Genomic DNA, 23184 nt, shown 5'->3' with positions numbered 1-23184 from the left:
ACTAGGCCCTGTATCCTAAGGGCTCTGGGGGTCAAAGGTTAATGGTGAGAGTCTATTTGCAGGTGATAAATCAAGTGTCAAGTCACGAGGCCGAGGAGTTTGGGTCAGGGTGTTGTTTTCGTGTAACACTGGGAAGAACCCTTACTCCTGCTCGACATATCATGCCAACTGTTGAAATACCCATTAGCTCAAAGTACACAGTGATCCACGCCGCAGCCATGTGCAAAAGATAAAACAAACATATGCTACAACTGCTGAAAAACCTGCACTAGTCATCACACTTGAACGTGACTGTGCTAACCACAAATGTGGGCTATGGTGAAGCCGCAATCACTCATGCAAGGATACACGTTGTACACATGCTATGAAGTTTCAGCAGGTCTATGGAGGAAACACTGATAAAATGAAATGCAAAACTGGTACATAATCTGCATTGTGTAAGCACATTTGTAGGGTAAAATGAAAATGTACTGTACCTCTAACTATATACACTTTATTTAATAGAATCTTAATATACCCCTTCTATCACCTGTACATGATACCTAAACCATTTAGTGTGATGCCACTCTGATACCAGGCTTCCAGCCAAGACGATGGACAATGCGGTGCTTCCCTGTAATGGCTACTGTGATGTGGCATGTCTGGAGCAGAAATACCACATGGTGAACACCGAATGTGTCTCTTGGTTTCCTTAAGCCGAACAAGAGGGTTAAGGTTTGAAATGCTGAAGGCCTGTGTCTTGACCTTGTAAATAGCTGCGAGGTGATGTGGCAAAAGTAATGGCAAAGGTTATCAGCTGCTTGCTGAATATAGTCAAAGCCCTCGGCTGATCGGGGCCTCTGGCCAGGCTGTCGACATGTCAGAACAACAACACTCATGTAATGCAAGGGGCCCTGAGGGCCAAACGCTGATAGAGGGACTAAACCAGGCCAGTGAAAGACACCAGGGCCATGGCCAACAATGGACACTCTCTTCGCCAATGTCCTTGAGGCTTTCTTAAAGCCAGATCATCTGGATAATGTCACTGATAGTCAAATAACCTTAATATTATCAAGATTGCTTTATCCCCCAGAGAGGATTTAGACACTGCCCAAAGGAGCCAATTCAAATGGAATTTAGCACATGGCCACTGTCATCAGGGATGAACTGCAGGGACTTGTCCTGTGATGGCATGCAGAGTAATGGGACACAAAGGGCCTCATTATTTAAAGGTGCAATACTGAGCAGTAGCAGGGAGTATTGTAAAAAGGCCTCGCTGAAACCACTCAACAGACAGCCTAATTAGTGCCCAGGTGAAACTAATCTGTTTGTTTAAGACTCTTTATAAAAGCCTGTTTACGATTACATGGACTGAAGGGAGTAGTCAGGTTATAAATGTTATCATTTAGAATGTGTGCGTTAGCATTTCTATTCAAGATAAGCAAATAATGTCCTGATATTTTTCTCTTAAACCAACTTTCGTGTGGGTTTCTCTATGTAAGGATCTGTCTAACTACCCAGTGATATTCTTTCCCTATGCTCTGTCCAAAACCATTTATTTTTGCTTCTAGCCTATTAAAAATGTTGTAATAGTTGGATAGAAAATTGGCCCTCATCCTAATTCCTACGGTGATGATGAAATCCATTATCTTTCCATATCTGGGGGTAGATTACTGTATGTGTAACCACTAATTGGAATCTCCATGGCAACTCATCACAAGCTTTTGCTAATGTCAGGTCTGTGACATGAATCTTTCACAACAGTTCAGTTCTGAGAGGGAACAGATGCGCTGTAAACACTCCAAGACATCCCAACCAAACTGAACCATTTCTGACTCAATAATGTCAACACCAGCGCTGCAACCAGATGGGCCAGGTTTATTTACTATGGGTGTTTTGATTGCACCCAGTTAAATTGACCTCGCGTAGGCAACAGTGTTTAGTATTCCTGAAGTTCCTACGAATTAAGAAACCCACGGGATTATTTCCGTGACAGTACACTGTTGCTAAAAATAGGTTGTCTTTAGGATTTATCAATCAAAGCTTTCAGTGTTTTACACAGCCTTTCAAATAATATTTCCAAAGCTAAGTAAAGTTTGTCTGACATCCAAATATATTACAGAACTACAAGTTGAGGATTAGAAAAGTAATTTAACCACCATCAGTCAAAACTAATAGCCCAATTATTTGAGTCCAGATATCACTTTTTTGTCATGGTTTTCCTATGGTTTTCCTGTATGCTGTCTGTACAGTCACAAGAATGCAGATCATTTTTCCTAGTTTCCACAGAAAACCCTCAGCTTGTGCCAATAAGTGTTCATTTCTTCAGAGGGGAGCATTGTATCAAAGTCAAAGCTAAGTAGGACAGCATAACAGAAAGCAAGGCAACGAAAGAATGGTAAACTGAGATGAGAGATTATCCAGTGCGTGATGTAAATCTGCAGGGATATGGCACTAATGCACTCATGTATACTTTGAGCACAGAATACATTTCAATTATGATCCTGTGCCTACCTTTTCCAGACTCTTAAACCGAAGACATAGCTGCTCTGAAATGTTGACCTCAGTGTTCCACTATGCTTGTTTTGGCACTAACACAAGAGGACAGACACAAAAATAGGGATTTGAAAAGCCTTCCTGAGTGTGTGTGTGTGTGTGGGGGGGGCGGGGGGGGGGAGGGGGTGGGGGGGTGCAATCTATGTAAACCCACATACAGGCCAAACACATGCCGCTGGATAGAGCCATTGAAGCCCAGTCTAACAATGGACCTGGCTATGTCTCAAAGGGCACCTGGCATTGAAATAAAAAGCTTCAGCCCGTCCTGGCAAACACTGCAGTCCACACGATTAGCCATGTGTCATGTAATCAGGCACCGTGCCCAGTGAAGTAAGGGGCACACATGACATCGCCATACCATACTGTTTCCACCAGTGCAGCGTGCACTATATTGATCATCAGGGCTTTGACAACCTGATAAAAGGTGCTCCAAGTTAAGTGTTATTTCATGAGAACTTCTAGAGACATGATGTGAACATTTAACTCCTACACTTGTGACATCACCATGGTAACAAAAACTTTTCACCATGGATACTGCCAGCTTAATGTGAAAACATGCCAGAATTCATTGGCACCAGAAAAGGTGGTCCTACAAACATCAGTGACCATGACTACAGTGGACAAGACCAACCAAAAAAAAAAATCCCTTTTCCTGATGAAGTGGGTCACTCAAGAGCAGGCTATCATGCCTTAGAATCAGCTGTTATGCAGCTTGTTTCACTGACTCTTACAAGCCCCCCACTGGGTAAAAAAGCAAGACCAAACAAAAGGGGACAATTCAGGGCAGCCAAATAAAGTTAAGGCCTTCTACATCTCAGCCTCTGCCAACAATAGACTAGCCTCACCCTGCCATCTCTGCATGGAGATGTGGCAAGGGCTTTTAACTACTCTCTGTGTGGGGCAGGGGTGTCTGCGGGTGCGCTCTGATGGTGCGTCTCATTGTCATACTCTGGCATTCCACTGTGACATCAAAAGATGGTATGGAGGCCCAGCCTGTATGCACCCCTATAGTAAGTCCTGACATCATGTGTGCGGTATTGACACTTAGGTTGGCTCAGTGCTTTGCCACAGGGTAGGTCATCACCTCACTTGCCAGAGTACTTTTAGCAAGTCCATCATTTTGTCCGACTAACCACTGGCTGGTCCGAGTTCCTATGAGTTGTTTTCTGTAAATATTCCCAAAAATCTATAGCTTTCAGTTGTGCTCTTGTCAATGCTTTTCAAAAAAGCGTCTGTGACATGCTGTTCTTCTCACCCGGGTGAGGGTTTATAAGGCGAAGCAGGAGTGGATTCAATGTGTTGCTCTTCAACAGTGACAAAACCAATTCAATTATTCTATCCTTAAATTTAAATTTCAAAAAATTACTATTTTGCCAGTCGAATTAAAAATTAAACCTCCCTCTAGTTGGTCAGTTTTTGAAGGGTGAACTGTAACATGATGTTACAATATTCAGGACTTTCCAATGACCCATTTCACCACAAATATACTTGAGAAAGACATAACACTTTTTCTTTACCATATCTGAAGTAAAGTTAGCTTATATCACAAGATAGCTAATTAAGAAGTAGACGTGCCTTTAGCCTTCCATTAAACTATGAAAACAACTAATTTGAATATTTTTACTTGTCGAATTAAATAATAGGCTAAACAGTTGTTTTGTGTATTTTATAGGTCACTCTGGTGATGTGAGTAGGTAAAGAAGTTTCTCGTTTGTTAAAGAGATTGGTACAGTACCAAACGAACCTCTCTTGTCAGTTGTTTTAGAAGCTAAATTCTCTCTTTGACTCCAGGATTACATTTCCATATCAAAAGTCTTCAAAGTGGTTTTAATTGGAGTAAGAATGCAGTTTGGTTGTTACCAAAGAACCAATGTACTGTACTTTGTCAGAACATGAGTGCTGAAGTTCCTATCTCATGCAAGCATTTTAACCGACAGTTGTCCATCATTTCAACAGCATTAAACCTTTCTAAGAAATGCGAAGACAAAAAAACTCGGCCAAGAATATGATTTAAAACGCTGTGCATCAAAGATTGTGGGCTAGTGCCAGGAGGAGTGAAGCTATCTTGTAAGGTGGTTTGGAAAATGAAGGCCCTCTTCCTTCCTTTCTGAAGCCTCAGTGTAATTTACTGCTTAATTGCATCCCCCTGAAAACCCTCCATCTCCTCTCTGGCCCAGTTTCGTCTCTCCACCATCGTGGACACAGGAATCAGATTTGAACTGACCTTTTAACTGGAGACAAGGAAAAAGCTCCCCTAGGAACCATTCCAAAGATGATTTGGGTGTAATTTGCACATTTTACACTGGTCATAACTTTCATTTAGTCTTGGGGAAAGCATGGCTTTCTGCAGTACATTGTTGCTGGAAAGCACAAGAGAAATCCCTCCATTATATCTAGCCTGGCCACTAAGAAAAAGCCTAACGTACAACTGCACAAGCCCCAGTTGCGGTCAAAGCACAACTACCTTTCTGAAAGAGAGAACACAGTCTTCAAACAATACCACCATTGTGGTGCATTCGCTGCATAGTTTCAGCTGGGTGCTGTCAAAGAAGACAGATTGCTGGAGGAAGACAAAGCTATTGCGCCTAAAATGTGACGACACTGTGAATGACAGCAGGGCATGTCAAACATGCATCAGTTCCTTAGAGCTGGGTGGTTGACAATGGTGGAAAGAGAAGAACCAGCATGTCCAAAGAAACAAGCTGGCAAGTTATTTAGATGGTAAAGGGATAGAGAAGCCCAGTGGTTCAGCAGACTGACGGAAATACAGCTTGGACTGCTGCCAACTTACTAATTAAGATAGCTGCACAAAACACTTTCTATGCCTTATTGGTGTAACAGGCCAACAAAAGCTTTGCTGGTTAGTCTGATTTGAACTGCCGATACGCCAAGCTTGTTTCATTTTTCAGGGTTATTTTTAGGTTAGACTTGGCAACCTTTCAAGGTTAAGGTCTATATTCAGAAAATCAACTGAAAAGTTACTGTTGTTGCTCCTGCTTATCAGAGAAAAATGAGTTGGAGTTTTATATGATTGGGGGCTATTATAAGCTTGCAGCTATTAACCCCTCTTGTTATGGATGGTCATGGGCTATGTTTGAATTGCCAAGTTTATGATATAAACTTAAATGCAGCGAATGTGTTGTATATTTAGATCTATTTATTTTAAAATACTTTATAGTATGTAGTCATTGTCTCTCGGGAGGTTCAACCCTGGCTTTAGGTTATGGGAGTCTGTATGTACTTGACTGAAGGAGAAGAACAAGATGAAGGGAAAGTGAGTAAAAGAGACAGGGAGTCTTGCTTTTCTTTACATTCAAGTCAGATTACAGACTCATGTGTGTTTTATTTGTTAAATGTGTTTCTCTGTGTTAATCTTGAGTTCCTCCATGGCTTTGTAAAGCTTATATCTTGTGGTTGGAATCTGAGTTCTAAAAAAGAGGATTATTAATGAAGCTAAATAAAGCTTTAGGACATTCTTAAGACATACAATCTGTTGACATTTGTGGGACACTGTGCGAGTTCAAACTCCCACTTTAAACTTTTAACCTACTTTATACCTCAGAGAGGAGCTATAACATATTTTGTTTACTGTACTGTCAGAACATTGTGCTTGCAACAGTTTATCAGTTAAGCCCAACACACACACATAAACACTAGCGCTGCCTTGCCTCTCCGATTGTTTATTTAAGCTTGTGTGAGGAGGAACACTTCTACATGTTAATTGGTACAATGCCAGGACCCTAACAGAAATGGCATATTTGAGATGAAGATACCCTAGAAGAATAGAACTGTAATTAAATGCATTCTCCGCGCCAACTATGTGGGAAGCGGAAATTTTACCAAAATTTTTGGTCACATTAGAATTTCATGAGTTGGTATTTGATAGGCCCAATGGTAGGCCTCCCTGAGGCTCTGACATCCATTCATCTTGCGAACGCATCTTTAGAATAATGGCTGTATTTCCAGAGTCAGGAATACATTTGTAGTGGAATTGTGAGAAAATGTGAAGGAAGATGGCCGGACGACAGATTGTAATATTACACAATATTAAAAAAATATATATTACACAATATGGTCTATATTGTAATATTACACAATATTAAAAAAATATATATATTACACAATATGGTCTCTACACCATTCAGTATAAAGAAGCAAACTTTGAGTGAGTGAATACAAAACTGAGAAATCTTTAGACCTGAATTTGGAGAGCGTACTTTTTGCCTTTTGTCATTGCTTGCACTCTCAAACATTTCTGCTGAACTTCACATTCATAATGCAGGAGCCATTTACAGAAGCAGTTTCCAAAATGCTTAAGTGTGGCAACCTAACAAATGTTGCCCAACAAGACATGAGGTCATAGACTGGCAACATTTTTGCAGGCTGACAACAAACATGGCCCCAGTCTGTATTGTCATGTGCTGAGGGTACACAAGGGTTTCAGACTCATCTGTAGAGAGACTGAGACAGTATACATGCAAACAATCCTTGCTATTGTCATGCATTTTGGTGTGCATCATACTGAGGGCATCGTGAGTCAGTTTTTACTCAAAAGGAAACAAAAAGCCAAGCTGAGGGCATCCTGAGTCAGTCCTGAGAAAGTACTTCTGTTTTTGTGTTGGCACTAATTGACAGACCAGCCTGTCGAAGCTCTGCTTAATTATTTTGTTACAGTTGAAGTGTTTAGCTACATGTTAAGATAAACTGCCTGTAGACACAGCTTGTAATAGGAGGTACTGTGGAGCGTGGCCTCTTTCATTGTTGCTATCTGCTATTGCTGTTGTGATTCAAAACAAAGACAAGTTTTCAATGAAGAATAAACCATATGGGGCATTATAGGATGGTGTTCTTTACATATAAATCAAAACCTTTTTCACAACCAGTAAGCATAAAATGTTACAACGCATCAAGTTCTGGCTTTGACTTTTGCACTCAGATCAGACTTCTTATTGTTGCCTTTTCATCTATTTTCCTGTGAAACATATTAGCATTCAAAGATCAGCCTACCGTTGTACAAGATTGTATTTGTTGAATTGATTTGTTATCATTTCGAAATAATTGGTTAAAAAAAAGAAAAAAGACACACATCAGAACATTTTCAGAAAAGAAACAGTGATAAGGTAAGTGCATTTTAAGGCATTCAAATGTCACTGCATCATATAAATACTGGACATCCAAAAACGGGATCTTATACTATACATTTCAAAAAAGCAGTACAGATTTGCCAATGTGTTTGACTCAACTGACTTGTCTTACACATATCTTTCTTTATAACATCCTATTGAGTTTCAGAGAATGGAATGATTTTTTTATTTAATTTAAATTGAATTTAAATTAAATGAAAAACATTTCAGCAAAGAACATTGTTGGCTGCAAGTCTGGACCAAGACTTTGTGACAGTTTATCTCCTCATTAGCAAGAGTATTATGTTTCCTGTGTGTTTCCAGAAACCTCTTCTCAGCTGTGCTGTGAGCAAGTTTGTTTTCTTTCCCAGGTAAAAAAAAGTCCATTATAGACCAGGGTAATCTGACATTTCAAATGAATGGAAAGGTACATTGCAGTGGATTACAGCTGCTTGTGTAACAGGCTACGCATACACGTGTGTGTTTTAATCCAGGAGACAATCATATTCAGAAACCACCAGGTATTAAACTCTCTCCAGGAGCTAGGATTAAACCCAGACCAGCTACCATACAAGTGCACTTTAATGGTCTGTATTAACACATGAGCACAGAATACAATAGCACTTGTACATTCTTTGTAGGATCCCTGCATGTCCACAGTGCCCTGTCTGTAGTGAGGCAGACAGACAGGTAAGAAGGAAGCAAACACAATATGAGTGGATATCTCCTCCTCCAAAGAAACAAAACATCTTGAAAAATAATTAGCTGTTTCCATGAAAAACAGAAGTCAATACAAAAAAACACAAAAGTTACAAAAATAAATGTAGCATTAAATGTAGCATTAAACTCTATCGTGCATCCAGCTATGGTGTGGTGGTTATCCGTTATACGCCTTGCTTCAATCTAACTCCAGGAACAACAACCCAAAAAATCATAATGTGAACTTTCACCACTTCAAAACCTCAGGTAGAGTGCTGGAAACGGAGAGCAAAGCATTAGTGCTGGTCTTCCGTGCAGTGAGATTTTGTCGTTGTTAACAGCTCCTTCTAGTGGCCAATTTAAAATTGACTCAAGATGTTGAGAGATCAAGTGTTGATTATCAATAAATAGACCATAAAGAGAATACAATCTAATAGTTTCAACCCTTTGGAAATCACATTTTGTATCTGTGTCTTTTCAAAGTTATGAAAAATATATTTATATATTTAAGTATTTCAAACACAGCACAGTAAAGTGAAGATGACACAGGGGTAATAACCATGAGTGAAAGCTACACTTCAAGGTACAAAATTTGTGCTAAGAATGTAACTGCCCGAGTAAAGAAAACATTTATAAATGACTTGTTACCTTATCATTCGAGCACCACATAAGTACAAGCAAACATGCAAACATTCCACACACATGCATGCATACGTCCTCACCATACACACACACTTCTCCTCCTATACATGTCAGTTATTTGTCACAGTAATAAATAAGCCACCAAGAATAGCCATAAGTAATATTCTAATCCACTGAGTGGGTACAGGTTTATATGCTATACTTAGATACGGTGTCAAACAAAAGGGATCTCATTCTTCATATAATGGTCTGAGTGTTGGATGATGGCTCTCATCTCCTGGCTATCATGCTAGCTGTCTCCTCTATCCTTAGTCCAGGCTGCACGACAGTGCTACTAATGTACAGGAGGTGACTTGCTCCACACCCCCACTAAGCATATACCAAGTTACAGGGATGTCCTTTACACAATGAACCATGGTAATCGCGTAATACAGGGTACCAGGCTACGGCTAATACTGTCTACTAATACTGTCTGGACAGTATTGAGGTATTTCTCAAATTCATGTTTTACACATAGCCTACCTATCACGGTTATTCATTTGCCACTCAGAGACGGATAGTATGACTTTAACAGACTGCAGTCTGCGTGAGGTAAACTTCATGATCAGTGGTTTAAAATACACTTTTCGAACACATTTAAATTACCTGGTACATTTCTATATCGCAGCGTCTTACTGAAATCGTTTGGGCGGGTTTCTCTGCCACGCACATACGGAGTCAGATGAATGTGGTGTGTGCGAGTGTTGATACAGCACTCTAACAGCTATTAACCACCGCTGAATAGCATATTAAATGAGGCTGTGGTCTACAACCAGTTTACTTTTCTCACATTTGCTGTTATATTTTTATCAAGATTTCGTAGGTTAGTTGGCATCACTTAGGCTGCGACATGAAAGACTGGAGAGACCTATAGCTTAAAAAAAATGCTGGCGCTCTGCCAGAAACAAGTGCGCCTCCCTTCACCGCAGTTTGGCTTATTCATAGTTAGGGGTTTGGGTTTGGCTGTTTTTAAAAAGGCAAGCCTGCTCTGAAGTTGATCAGTCTGCTCAGAAACTTCTCCAGAGGGGAAAGTATTTGGAATCGGTTTCAAAGGGGAAAAGACCTGATTTTTTAGCGCAAACAAATTGTATTGCACAGGCCGTACAAACTTAAAAATAATACTAATAAAAAGGCAATGTTTTTTGTAGCAGAAAGTCCTATTTAGATCTTTGCACAGTTCGACCTGTTAATTGGATGTTTTCAAGAACATAATATTTCACGCTTTTGAAGTCTTACGTTGCAGTGTTTCAGCAGTTTGGATTTTGTTATAGTCTAATGACCTGAGAGAGGCATTTAAAAAAGAAAAAGTCACTGGCGCAATTTTTTTATCGGAAGTGAAGAAAAAAGAAAAGAAGATGACACACAGTTTTTTCTTGGTGGTTACATTTATCTTGGGTTTGTCCCGGTGCTACTGTTCGTATGTCCCTTGCGAGCCCTGTGATCAGAAGGCGCTCTCCATGTGCCCTCCAGTGCCTGTCGGCTGCGAGCTAGTGAAGGAGCCGGGCTGCGGCTGCTGCCTGACCTGCGCTCTCTCGGAAGGTCAGGCATGCGGCGTTTACACCGGAACATGCACACATGGGCTCCGGTGTTTGCCACGGAACGGCGAGGAGAAGCCTCTTCACGCCCTTCTTCACGGTAGAGGAGTGTGCACAAATGAAAAAGGATACAAGCCTCTCCATCCTCCGATAGGTGAGTGGTGGAACATCCCTCTTCGTTTCATACTGCTGTAGAGTCATGTCTTTGTGTGAAAACGATTGAATATCATATGAACCGCATCTGAATAACTTGGGATAGATGAGTACGCAGTCAGAAAACTCTTATAAGCCTACTTCAGAAAAACTGTTCCTACATGGGGTATAATGTGTCAACCCTTAACGTTATAAGCCAAGTTTCAAGGCTCTGCCGTTAGAAGCGCAAGGTTGAAAGTATATTTTACATGTAACCCTGCATCTTGTACTTCATAACATTCATGCGATTACAGACGCAACAATAATGACTCCCAGAGTCAAGTTGTATTATTCATGGCAGGTCAAACGGAAAGTGCCGTCTTAAATGTTATAGTTTGCTCTCGTGCTGCCTTCTGTTACTCCCCGATTCGCGGTTGTGTTGTAGCCTATACTCGCACGTGCATGAACAACTGTAGGCTACGTATGAGTGTTTTGAGGAGCCGGGGGTGGGTCGGAGTACACATTTTTGTAATGTTTATATCGTTCAAAAACGAGTCTTCTTGTATGAGCTATTGGGTGGATCCGAGTACACGTTTTGTGATGTTGATATTGTTTAAAAACAAGTCTTCTTCTGTGACCTACATATTCTAGTTTTTGTTTTGTTTATAGACGGGCACGCTGCTGCAAAGTCATGATTTAGAACCACATAACTTACCGAACACATTTAAAGGAAACGGCGGTAGCCTATGTGAGTTTTTTTATAGTTCATTTCACTTCCCCAATTGACTGGACGGATACATTTCCCCTGTCCTGTTTCAGCTCTTATGCGCATCGTATTTTGAAATGTAAAACGTGTTTTACGTGGACATGGACTCGCTTAAGTCAAGACTTTTTCCATTGAGCCATTCATCGAGCTGGTCAGACGACTGCAGACTTTTGTAGTTGCTCTGCTTTCGCTGCCATTGCAAAGTGAAGTAGTTTAAAGTAACAACGTATATAGGCTACTTCTTGGTATGACTGATCGTAGCTGCCTGAAATGAAGTTTATATTTGTGGGTGGTGTTGAGAGTAGGATTACTGTTCAAAGATTAAATGCAAGGGGAGGGAGTGTGACAAAGCGCTTTGAGTTGAATTGAACGGTGCCCTGAGAGTTTCAAACGGCTTCTCTCAACTATTGTTTTTTTTAGTAATTTAATGTCTTGATGGTTGCATACAGTTCAATGTACTGAGGTAATCGAAGTTGTGAGTCGTTTTCAGATTTCAAAATGATTCAACCACTATCAATTCGAATGTGCTCACTGCAAACTGTACACCTCCCAACGTCCTATTTTCCTCCCTAGGGCAACATCAATCCATGAAACAGCATGAATGGAATTCGGTTTACTCTACAGGCATTGTTCTGAAAATAGAAGACTGTAGACCTACACAGCATTCTTAAATCACTGTCACAAATGCATCAGCGCCAAATAGCATCACCCTAGGTTTGGAGTTTGACATGGGTGCATACTTTTAGTGCTATCTCTCTGTCAGAATCCTGACTTTTCCCTTGGAAGTCAAGAAGAAATTAGAGCTTCTCTTCCGGCGTGCGTGGTATTGCAGTGGGCACTGAGTCGCGACACAGTGATTCAGCAGAATACTTTTGGAGCTGTTCTCTGTAGAGCTCTCTGCCAGGCTCTGGATGGATTTAGACGGGCACTTCTCATCAACCATAGTATTCAGTTTCAGCCTGGTTTCACCAGCTGGGTAAGGCAGACACAGAGAGTGGTCAAGTGTCCATGACCACATGGGGTTGAAAGGCTGCCATCTACTGTGTGCAACCCATTTTCTCACTCTAATAAAGTCATAAAGTCAAACCATACCATCAAGACACACTTGAGGGGGATTGAAATTCAGACCATTTAAAATTGTGCTGCTACTATACTATCCAGAGCTGATTTGGACTTTGTCTCATCTGGTCGTATCATGTTTTGTCACATGCTTAACTATGTAAAGTTTGATTTGTATGAGGGGGTATGACATTCTGGACTCTCTGTTGCAGAAGACTACTCTCTGCGCAATGTGTTGCATAGACCATCAGAGCCCCACAGTGGCTGGCAAACAGATCCAATAGCTTGTGAAAGAACCCTATGTTGTCTCTGAGCAGATTGCTCATTGCCAAGATACAAATGCTCAGAATTTACAACACTTGACTTGCACATGAACAAGTATGTTGTGCCTTGTAAACACAGAAATGATAAAAAAAAAAGGACCCTCCGTGAGAGCCAGAAGAACATTTTTGAGGTTGTTTTTGTGACTTCAGTATTTCTCAGCTGATTACATTAGCCTGACAACTATAAGTGTTATCAGAACATGATTGATTTCACTGACTTCACGTTGGTGCAGTTAGATCAGGGTGTAGGCACAGTTGTTGATTTCATGTAATCCACAATGCCATATGGCTTATTGGTCACAAGATCCTGCTCAATAGTTGTCCATTAAGATGGTTGAAGTTTTGTAGATCAGCAAATGCAAATTAAATTACATGCTTAGTAATGATACTTGATGTATCCAGAACAAAATGTTATGTTTACACAACTTCTGTTTAGGATGGCCTGCAACCTATTTAAAATGCACACATATTTCTTTAAAATCAACACTTTTTAATGAGACTAGAAAAGTCCCTGTTTCTTGGAACCCACAAGGTTATTCTTTAGAAAATACAGCATATTTATTGTTTACACAAGGTAATGCCAAATGGGACTTTCTGTAAAACATGAATGCACACTGAGGTCTGATCACCTGAGAGTCGATCTTCATGAGGCTGAGACCACTCCAGGAAGAAGGATCCATGTAGGCAGATGTGAAAAGGCAGGAGAACATTTGATTTACATACAAACCACATATACAGTGGCAAGTTCAATTGAAGCTGTAATCTATCAGCGTGACCAGTTTGTCTTGGCTTTAAACTGTGCGTCAAGGCTGGACCATGGCGCCGTCCTCAAATCATGCCCCCCCCCCCCCCATTGAAATATGCAAGCAAAGAACCCATTTGGCATGCTTGAATGATTCCTCCCAATAAGGTTTTACTACAATCTATGTTGCATGTATTTGTCAATGACACCTGGAAGGCCTGTGGGTAACAGCTGTGTAGAGAATCAGCTCACACAGTAGTCTCCTGTGTCAGGAACATGTGATTCTGGGGCAGCAACATCCTCATGCTGGGCTTTAAATGGGAACATGTGTGGCCTGACCAAACCAGTTTAGACTCCATTACCCCACTGCCACCATCAACATTTGTGTCATCTGAAAGATTTCTTAGAATACATTTGAATATAGAGAGATTATGGGGAGACATGGTTACACCATGTGGTGAAATGGAAGATTCTAGCCTGTTGAAAACCCCCCTGTCATGTATTCCAAGGAAAAAAAGAAAGAAAGAGAGAGAGAGAGGGGGGTGTGGGGGGGGGTGGGTTATACGCGAGTGTCACGTTTCATTGCAGAGTGAGAACAAAAGGAGCCTAATTTCATGCCTGGAGCACTAGTTCAGTTGTGGCTCAGTTCAATGCCTCAGGTTTTGGATGCCTTCAAGACTTCACCAACAGATAGGGGAGCTTCAACACAAGCCAGAGCTCTTGGGCCTCGTCTTGTCACACCCAGCAATTGTTTTGAGGTGGTAAAGATCATGGGAAAGGCAGCGTCAGATTGTGTGGTTTTTTTCAAAACCCAAAACTCAGATGTTGGTGAGACCTCAGACCAAAATTAGGATTGCCCTGTATAGCAGAGGCTTGCATCTGCTGTGTATTTGCAGTTACACGTTGGAAGAGGTGTGCCGACCATAAGTGCTTTTTTATAACATGAACAATGCAAGGCTATTTTTGGACTACTTATGATAAAGATGCACTCCATTTTTATTGGATCTATTGTATATTCGAAGGCATGATATATTCGCTTAGCAGTTTCTGGCCACATAGGCTTAAAGCAGGAAAACAGTAATGCCGATTCCCTTCATGTGAGTTTTGGGGCCTTAAAGATTTGAATATTCCCAATTAACAAAAGTCATTAACGCATGATGGTATGTTCATGGTATCTTCAGATGGTGATACTGTCAATGCTTGGTGTTACCATGCCCATAACACACATCTGACTCTCATATCCACTTCAATTCATTGAAATGTTTCCAAATGTTCTCTGAGGCATTTTGTCAGCTGGAAAATGTGCTTGGTTTCATCCCTTTTCTGATGTCAGTCAGCAAAAATAAAACATTGATATATTACTCTGGTCGTCGCCCCATCTCCGCTTGCAGTTGCACTTTAATGCTGCATTGCCTCAGTAGCGCAATCATGCCATGGATTGAGTCCAGGCTTAAAATATTAACTAGAATCAGGCTGCAGAGCGGTCAGTCAGAAGCCTGAACACATCATGTAATGCCAAAAGAAATGCTATGTGGTCATGCCGCCAGATAGTCCTGGAGAAATCCTGAACAGCTATTTCATTCAATAATGGAATGTGAGTTAATTCCCATGTTGTGTTGCACCAGTGTGTGTTTAGCTTGAATAGCTGTAATTTTGAAAGTGCTTTTCAGTAGAACCATCTTTGTGCAAAGAATGTGTATAGTGCAAGAGCCAGTGAGTCAGTAAGCCAGGACCGCATATGATACACAAGCATTTGAGAAACATATTTTCATCATCTCCTTATATTATGTCTGTTATCTGCTTTAGATCAGTGGACCGGGGGGGGGGGGGGATAAATAGTTGAAAGAAAGATGGATTGGCTTTCATTGTTAGCCCTTAGGCTGCAAGAAACTTGGGATATTCATGAAGTATAATTGTCCAATACACATATTAATAATTGAAGAGAGCCATATCAGATGCACCTCCTCAGGTCCTCTCGTCTTAATGAAAGCTTCATTGAAACCAAAGGGGAGAGACACCAATACCTATTTAGCTTTCCGCCCACAGCTCATTTGAATAGAGAACTGCACGTGATACCACTCGCTTGGCGCCGCTCCAGTGTCTTGGCAGTGTTTCAGATGTTAAACACAGTCCCCGCTAAGCTTTCTTTACAAGCTGGGGACCCAGAGCATGGAAAAAGTGAGTTTTGTCCTCATATTGAAGAGCCTTGGCTCCGAAAAGATGGATTTGATGTTTTCCAAAAAAAGAGGAGCTCCATTGTCTACAAATGGGCTTAGGCTACACTTTCCAATATTGCAATACTGAATTAAACAGAGTAAACTCAGCCTGCACGGCCCTGACTTGCAGGACTATAGCCAGAGACTGAAAAACCACCATAAAGGTCTGCTATGGCCAGTGTCAAAGCATTGAGAGGGGACAGAGGCTGCTTGTGTTCTCTTGAGTCAACTAAGTGACCTTAATCAGAAGTGCACTACCATGTAACCATGTAAAACATTCAGACCTCTTGCTTCGGTCAGGACATGCCTGTAGAATGAAATAAATGGTTTAGGTTTTCTTGCTGAAAACCTAAATACAGACCCCATCTCCTTCAGGCATGCATTTGGCACACTTATTTAAAGACATTTATAGCCCCATCAGCTGAAGAGAGTTACAGGGGAAATTCTAGGTATCTGTGCAGAAATTGCGCTCTGCCAAGTCATGAGTTGCGAGATTAATTTCAAAGAGACAACCAGAGCTCTGATTGCAACTTCAGAAGCCAGGCAACCCAATTCCAGTAAGCACCCCTCCCTCATGTGCCCATGTCTTCTGTCTCAGACCCTTTCAACACCAGGCTGCTGATAATACCCCATCCCCTGTCTGCACTCCATATCAGAAGGTGGAGTGTCAGTAGTTTGCTCCATTATTTTTAATTGTCCCCTCAGCTGTCCCACAAGATCCTGTGGCAGTGTTCTCAACAATACTTGGCACACACTTACCCGAACATCTGACCCTTACTCCATCTCCCTATTGCTATACTGTTGGATTTCCTTACTGGATAAATATAACCACAGGCATCCACTGGCACCATCAACAGTTCTTGGCCTGGCAGGTTCCCCAATTATTTCTGTGCTTACTATACAATAAAAACTTGCGGAAAAGCGGCAGTCATCCACACTGACTCTAAAAACCTCCAACTGGGGGTATTAAATCTCTCTTCTTAACATTTCTACTTAGGCTTTTGACCACTGGACTTGTCACATTACCAAACTTTTGACTTTGGTACTAAGACCCTGTTGAGATCAAATTGTTTGATGGCAAAATGATATCAAAGGAAATGATAACTTATGTTACTCTATAAATCAAGTCTTGAGATGTGTTGTGTGTACTATTTTTAGGGCCAGTGCCCATTGAGGACCTAAACCCATATGGAATGCTTTTTAGCCAATAGCCATGTTAGTTAGCTCTCTGCTCTGAAGCTCGAAAGTTATCATTGTAATTTGCTTGATGTCTGTGTTCTTCTGAGCCTAATAAGCATGCACTACAATGTCAGTATATTCAAATAAATAGTTGAAACTGTTGTCAGTACTGCATTGATTCTCACATTGCATTACTGCAAACACACTGAACTTTTAGTACATAATAATGCAACACAAGTCTGTGGAACAAAAGCATAAATCAGATATATACTTGTGCAGACCTGTTTTATGCCTAGAGGTGCAGGGTTCTGTTCTGTATAAGGGTATTTATTTAGTTGTATTTCACCAATCACAACCTTGGTACCCACAATGCTAATTCATTGATTAGCTACAAGCTACTGAAGTCATTTGTAAGTTTTTAGAAAGTTTTTCTGATAAATGTTTCCCCTCTATACTGTCACTATCTAGCTATGGATTCCTTCACTTTGAAGTAGGCTTGTGGTCTCAATGGTGCTATGGTTACTGTGGCTTCAAAGGTCCAAATATGTCTTAAAGCAGAAAAAGGGCCTTTGAATCACTAGGTCCTATTTTCCCCTACAAAAGATTGTCAGACCAGTCTCTTATTATGAAATCAGTGGAGGAGCTTAGATGATTCAGTCTTAAGCCCCTGAGGTGACTCCGTAATAGGAGCTGCTTCAGTCTGTGTAATGATTTTACCAATGTAGGGCAGATGTCTTCTCATTATGGCATTCTACATAGGGTGTCCAATACTTTCCCTACAATATCAACCATCAAACCATATAGGCTGTGTGTACCATAGTCTATATCATTTAACTCAGCGTTTCATTTGAGCAGAGGTCTTAATGGTGTAGAAGCTGTTTATATGATAATTAGCTGTCATGCATGGCTTTGCTTGTTTGAGTTTCATTAGGGGTTTGGGGATTGGTGGGGAGGGGGAAGGGGCGGGTCATCAGCTGTTGATCCCGCTCCCCCTCCATAAACAAATGCAAGGAAAACATTTGGTGGGAAAACAGTTGGTTTTATGTTTCTCTTCAGGCTTCAATTAGGCATTTGGGGGAAAGAAAAGTATGAAATATATACAGTGTATGTAATAAAGTTGTCCGTGCAGAATCACAGAGTATGATGAACAGTCATGATTTGCCATATGTCGTGTAAAATTGACGTAAAGAGCTCTGACGCTGACCTCATTTTTTATGTGTGCCGCAGAGCGTGAGTCCAAAGAGCACGATGAGACGATTAAGACGGACATGACCGAGGACCAGGTGCATCCGGCCAAAGTGCCCCTGCTGAAGCAAGACATGATCAACAGCAAGAAGGCCCAGGCCATGCAGAAGGATCGGAAGAAGCAGCAGGAGAAGCTCAGGTCCATGGGCCAGACAAACTACTCTCCACTTCCCATCGACAAACACGAACCAGAATATGTAAGTCCGAGTGGAGTGGTGTGGCAGGAAGCTGGGACCATTGGAGAACTCGCTGGCTTAATGGCTTCTAGGGTTTGTGATGTAACCCACTGTGTCTTGGTTCCCACAGGGTCCGTGCAGGAGAAAGCTGGACGGGATTATTCAGAGCATGAAGGACACTTCACGTGTCATGGCTCTCTCCCTGTACCTCCCCAACTGTGACAGAAAGGGCTTCTTTAAGCGCAAGCAGGTGAGGGCATTTATGGTCAGCTGTGTGCAGGAACCCTGGCGTTTGTTGAGCATGGGAAAAAAAAGCTTCGCTGGTTGTCTAGGTTTATTTCTCTCTCTCGAGTGGCTCGTGAAACCTAAGGCCCTTTTGTTGGTTGTTTGGTGAAGTCTCCCTTCTAACCCATTATCTTTGTCCTGCCTCCCCCCCCCCCCCCCTCCTCTCACCCCCTCAGTGCAAACCCTCCCGTGGCCGGAAGCGAGGCATCTGCTGGTGCGTGGACAAATACGGGGTGCAGCTGCCGGGAACCGACTACAGCGGGGGCAACATCCAGTGCAAGGACCTGGAGAACAGCAACAACAACGAGTGAGGAGTGAGGAGATGCACCCCTCCCAGATCACCTGACCCCTAGGGCCCGCCTCCTTCCTTCCTTCTCCACCTGTTCACCCGCCAGTCACTTTGAGATTGTGATACAAAGCAAAACAAAAAAATCAAAGTAAACGAAAACAGAACAGAACAATAACGAAAAATGAAAAAGCAGAAAAAAAGACAAAGGAATCCTTTTTTCGACTGAATGCTCATCTCTAACTCACGGGGCCCAGCAAGTCAGAGTCTGTTTCTGTCTTGCCATTAAGGAATCCCCCTGCTAGAATCTGGGTCCCAGCTAAAAAAAATATATATATACATGCAATTATATATTTTTTTATAAAAGCTGGGGTTTGAGCACCATACCATTTTGTTTAAAGTTAACCTAAAGACAGAAAAGAATATATGGCATGTTTATTATTAACAGGGCTATCTTGTTTTTTTACATCTATTGTTGTTGAGGTGTCAGAAGAGATAGCACGAACTCCACTATTGGAAGAACTCTGTTTTTGTTTTTGTTTGTTTGTTTTCAAAAGAAACGAAAAAACACGATAGGTATCTGCTGATACGGGGGTCCCTATCTGGGTATTTGGTCCTGTCAGAGCACTTATTATAGGGAAGCCTGCTTGGAAATGTGTAACTTCACCAAGTTCAGTGTACATTTGTGTGAGTATGTGTATGAGCTTATTTTGTGTGTGTATGTATGTATGTATGTGTGTATGTGTTTGGATGTGAAAGAAAGGTAGAGCGAGACAGAGAGCCTTTATGAAAGAATGTCCTTTATTTTCTTCCTGCCGCAGCTTATGTGGCAGATCTTCCTGTTCGGCCCCTGACATAGGCTCCAGAAAGGTACTTTTACTTGCCTGTTCACTGTGTGTTTCAGGGAGTGGAAAATGTAAGAATCAAATTGTGTCAGACAAACCTGTTTCAGTGGCTCCATGACTCTGTAGCTAGCCTCATCTGCCAACTGTGCCTATGTATACAGACGATGCCATGCTATGTGACAGAGGTAAACAGAGATTGCTGCTCCTGTTGGTGGACTTATGTCTTGGCATATTCTGTAGAGAGAATCCATGGTTTGACTTCATACCGTACCCACAAGGCACCAGTACCCTCCTTCTGCCGTATATTGGGGCAGTAGGGCAGTGTTGGCCTATAGAAGTGGTGACGAGGTATGTTACAGAGGTTTACCTATCTTTGGCCTTGCTGCCAGCATCAAAATTCTCACAATGACCTATCAATAGTCAGCTATTTCACTTTTCTGCTTTTTCATGTTTTGCTAAAGTGCAGGATAAAGACAGATGTTCACCAAGCAGGACTGTAAACTCCACTCTGTTTTTTGGTGTTTGAGGCGCAGTCTTGTATTTTTTTTTTTTCTTTCATTTTTGTGCTGTTTTAATTGCCTTCAGTGAAGTAATGACTGCCCACTTGTGAGCCATGTATCTAAACCAAGTCCCCTGACACTGAAATAGGTGTAACCTTGGTATATTACCTTTAACTTTAGATTAATGAATGTTTTAACAAAAAAAGAAACTACATTGTACTGGTGCTTGGAAAGAACTTGTGTATTTTAGCCTGTAAACAATTTGCATTGTTCCATCCAACCTGTCACAAAGCGAGTCTAGTCGTTTGAATCCAAGGGTATTCAAATGAGCAGGCCGTGTACCAGCCAGTTCACCTCTAGCCACTCTCCTTCCAATTCGCTCGTATGCCACATCCCAAAATGGTTATCCACTTCAGACGACTTGTCTAGACTGTAATTCAACATGAGTTGTTTTACAAGACTGTGTTCTTTTTTTAACTCGTTCTTGTTTCTTTTCTTTTCTTCTAAAGGGGGCATCGTTAAAACAAAGGGGCACATTTACTACAGGGTCAGCTGATGTGTAGTTTTATGGGAGTCTCAGTGCCTTTCTACATGCAAATACATTTGAATAGTGACGTGAACATTACACAGACAGGAGCCAAGGGGACAAAGCAGGCGAACCCTTTTTGTATTGACGAGGGACCTCACTCAAGCTCAGATAAAGAGACGTACAACGAATATTATATCGACTTTGTTTTTGTCACGAAGCTACACACCCTCTTTAAATCGTGCGCTGTGACTGGGGCTAAGGGTAGAGGGAGAGGCCTTCTGACAACAGCTCAAACTTGTGGGTACTCTTCTGTCTCTTCTGTTCTTTTTGAGAATAAGCTGAATATTGATTGTGCATGACTGCAAATGTTATGTGTACTAGCTGAAGAAAATATCACGTCGTTTTACAATCATCAGATATGTCAACCACAATGACATTGTGTCAATGATAAGCTCTTGCTGTTTTTTTCTCAGTGGAAAGGAGACAGAAAAAGCCATTCCCAGCCACTGTCGTTGAGCGCAGATCCGATTTCAGAGCCCAAGTGTTCATACTTCAAAACAATGGGATTTAGCTGCTCTTCCGAGCCTGCCCATAGCATGCTACCAAAATCCCATCTAATGAGCTCATAGCGCAAAAGAAAGAGAGAGGGAAGAAAAGCACGAAAAGAAAGAAGGAGAGGGAGGGGGAAAGCGATGAGTACAGCTCATATATCTGTAGTGGCCAAGGGAGTTTTTTTTTTTTTTTTTTGTGGTTGCATGGTCAAACATCTGCCCTCTGGGTTTTTGAAAAGTGAAGACATGTAGCTTGCACAAAAGGTCTCTGAAATGGTCTTCATGTAACAACCACATGGCAAACCTAAGTATATGGATGCTATCCAGGTTCCTGAGCAACAAATTGCGCCCCCCATCCCATTTATATAAAAAAAGCAGCTTGCACTTAAATGGCATCATAACTAAGTTATTGCCACATTACGCCCCTTTTTCTGTAGTGCTGTCGACAACGACACCGCATTCAACTCGTTTTCAGGTAGAGGAACAGTAGCATGACGGAGACCTTGACGGAGCTGCTGCTCCCACAGTATCTTTGACAGGGGGCTATCTGGCCCGAGCCTGAGACCCAGAACCAGAACTATGACCATTAGCGAGATCCATATTCAGTCCATCCATCCATCCATCCATCCACTCTCACACAGCCTATAGACAATGAGCCTCAGTGCCACTTGGGGAGAGGGAGAGAAGGTGAGCATCGTGGGCGGTGATCACATTCAGGGCCTCACATTCAGCCCCTGTTCATAAGGGGGGGGGGGCCCACACAATCCACAAACACAACACAGTAGACACAGTTAGCAGGGTAGACAACTGGGAGGGCTTCAGAATCTGTGGCACACATATAGGTAGCTAGGGTGAGCCGTAAATTTAGCCTACAATAGGCCAAAATCCGCTGAAGTAGCAATTTTGATATTGCTGTACCATATTGGGTTTTTACTCTGAACTGAAATTCTTTGCCAATTCTTTTTGTCATGGATTAAAAAGAGAATTTGTAATCCTAGAGATAGTCACTAGTTGGGAAAAACTTTTTAGGAGTGGACAAAGATCCTCTACTTCCTCTACTCTCAGTCACTATATGCTGTTTCAAATCCTAGTGGTGCCTCAGTCAGATTCTGGAACCTTCTATCTGGTTAGACTAATGCAATAATCACAGCTCGGTATTTACAGGAACTACAGCCTGATTTTTCTGAATGCATAACAGTTTTATTTTCCGGTTGAGTTTGGACATGATGTTTGATCACCATAGCATATTGCATAAGCTGCCATGTGAAATGACCCATTGGTGGCAGGAGGACCATGGAAAAGTTCAGCCTTTGGAATTGTTAAATGATACAAAACAAAAACAAAACAAAAAAATCTCAAATTATTAAGAAAGTGAATATCACTGTGTAATATTTATTCAACTTGTAATTTATGTACTCTTTTAACCTTTGTCTTTTTTGTTATGACAAAGCATTTATTTAAATAAAGTTATGTATTCATTTAATGGATTTGTATATTGTTTTTCTTAAAGTGTTTCATCCTTTTCCTTACACATGCTGATGAGTTCCATTATACACAACACACGACGAAGAGGAAAAAATACTGCATTGCACATGCAATCTCAGCATACCCATGTTGGCAGGTAGTCAAATGAGACACGCACACATAGCAATTTCCCTGACATGGGCCTGTCATCAAAACAGATAGCTACTGTATGCAAATGCAGCCATGGATGTCTGAGTAAACTGAGCAGCGGAAACAATAAACAGCCCATGGACAATCTAGTCCTTGAGAAAAA

At 41.5% G+C, this 23184-nt stretch overlaps 1 protein-coding gene across 1 annotated transcript; it reads left to right on the top strand.

The window, feature by feature from the left end:
* Positions 1 to 10054: 10054 nt before the first annotated feature.
* Positions 10055 to 22890, top strand: igfbp5b (insulin-like growth factor binding protein 5b). The gene is made up of 4 exons (XM_080839333.1): positions 10055 to 10727; positions 18218 to 18432; positions 18542 to 18661; positions 18873 to 22890. Exons 1-4 carry the CDS (start codon positions 10394 to 10396, stop codon positions 19005 to 19007), a joined length of 804 nt encoding a protein of 267 aa, XP_080695459.1. The 5' UTR covers positions 10055 to 10393; the 3' UTR covers positions 19008 to 22890.
* Positions 22891 to 23184: the final 294 nt, after the last annotated feature.

Source organism: Sprattus sprattus, assembly GCF_963457725.1.
Source record: "Sprattus sprattus genome assembly, chromosome: 5".
Lineage (NCBI taxonomy): Eukaryota > Metazoa > Chordata > Actinopteri > Clupeiformes > Clupeidae > Sprattus > Sprattus sprattus.
This window is presented reverse-complemented; position numbering and strand designations above follow the sequence as displayed.

Coding starts and splice junctions, on each gene's coding strand:
- igfbp5b (XM_080839333.1), top strand. CDS start 10,394: ATGACACACAGTTTTTTCTTGGTGGTTACATTTATCTTGGGTTTGTCC. Junction 10,728..18,217: donor GCCTCTCCATCCTCCGATAG/GTGAGTGGTGGA, acceptor TGTGTGCCGCAG/AGCGTGAGTCCAAAGAGCAC. Junction 18,433..18,541: donor ACAAACACGAACCAGAATAT/GTAAGTCCGAGT, acceptor TGGTTCCCACAG/GGTCCGTGCAGGAGAAAGCT.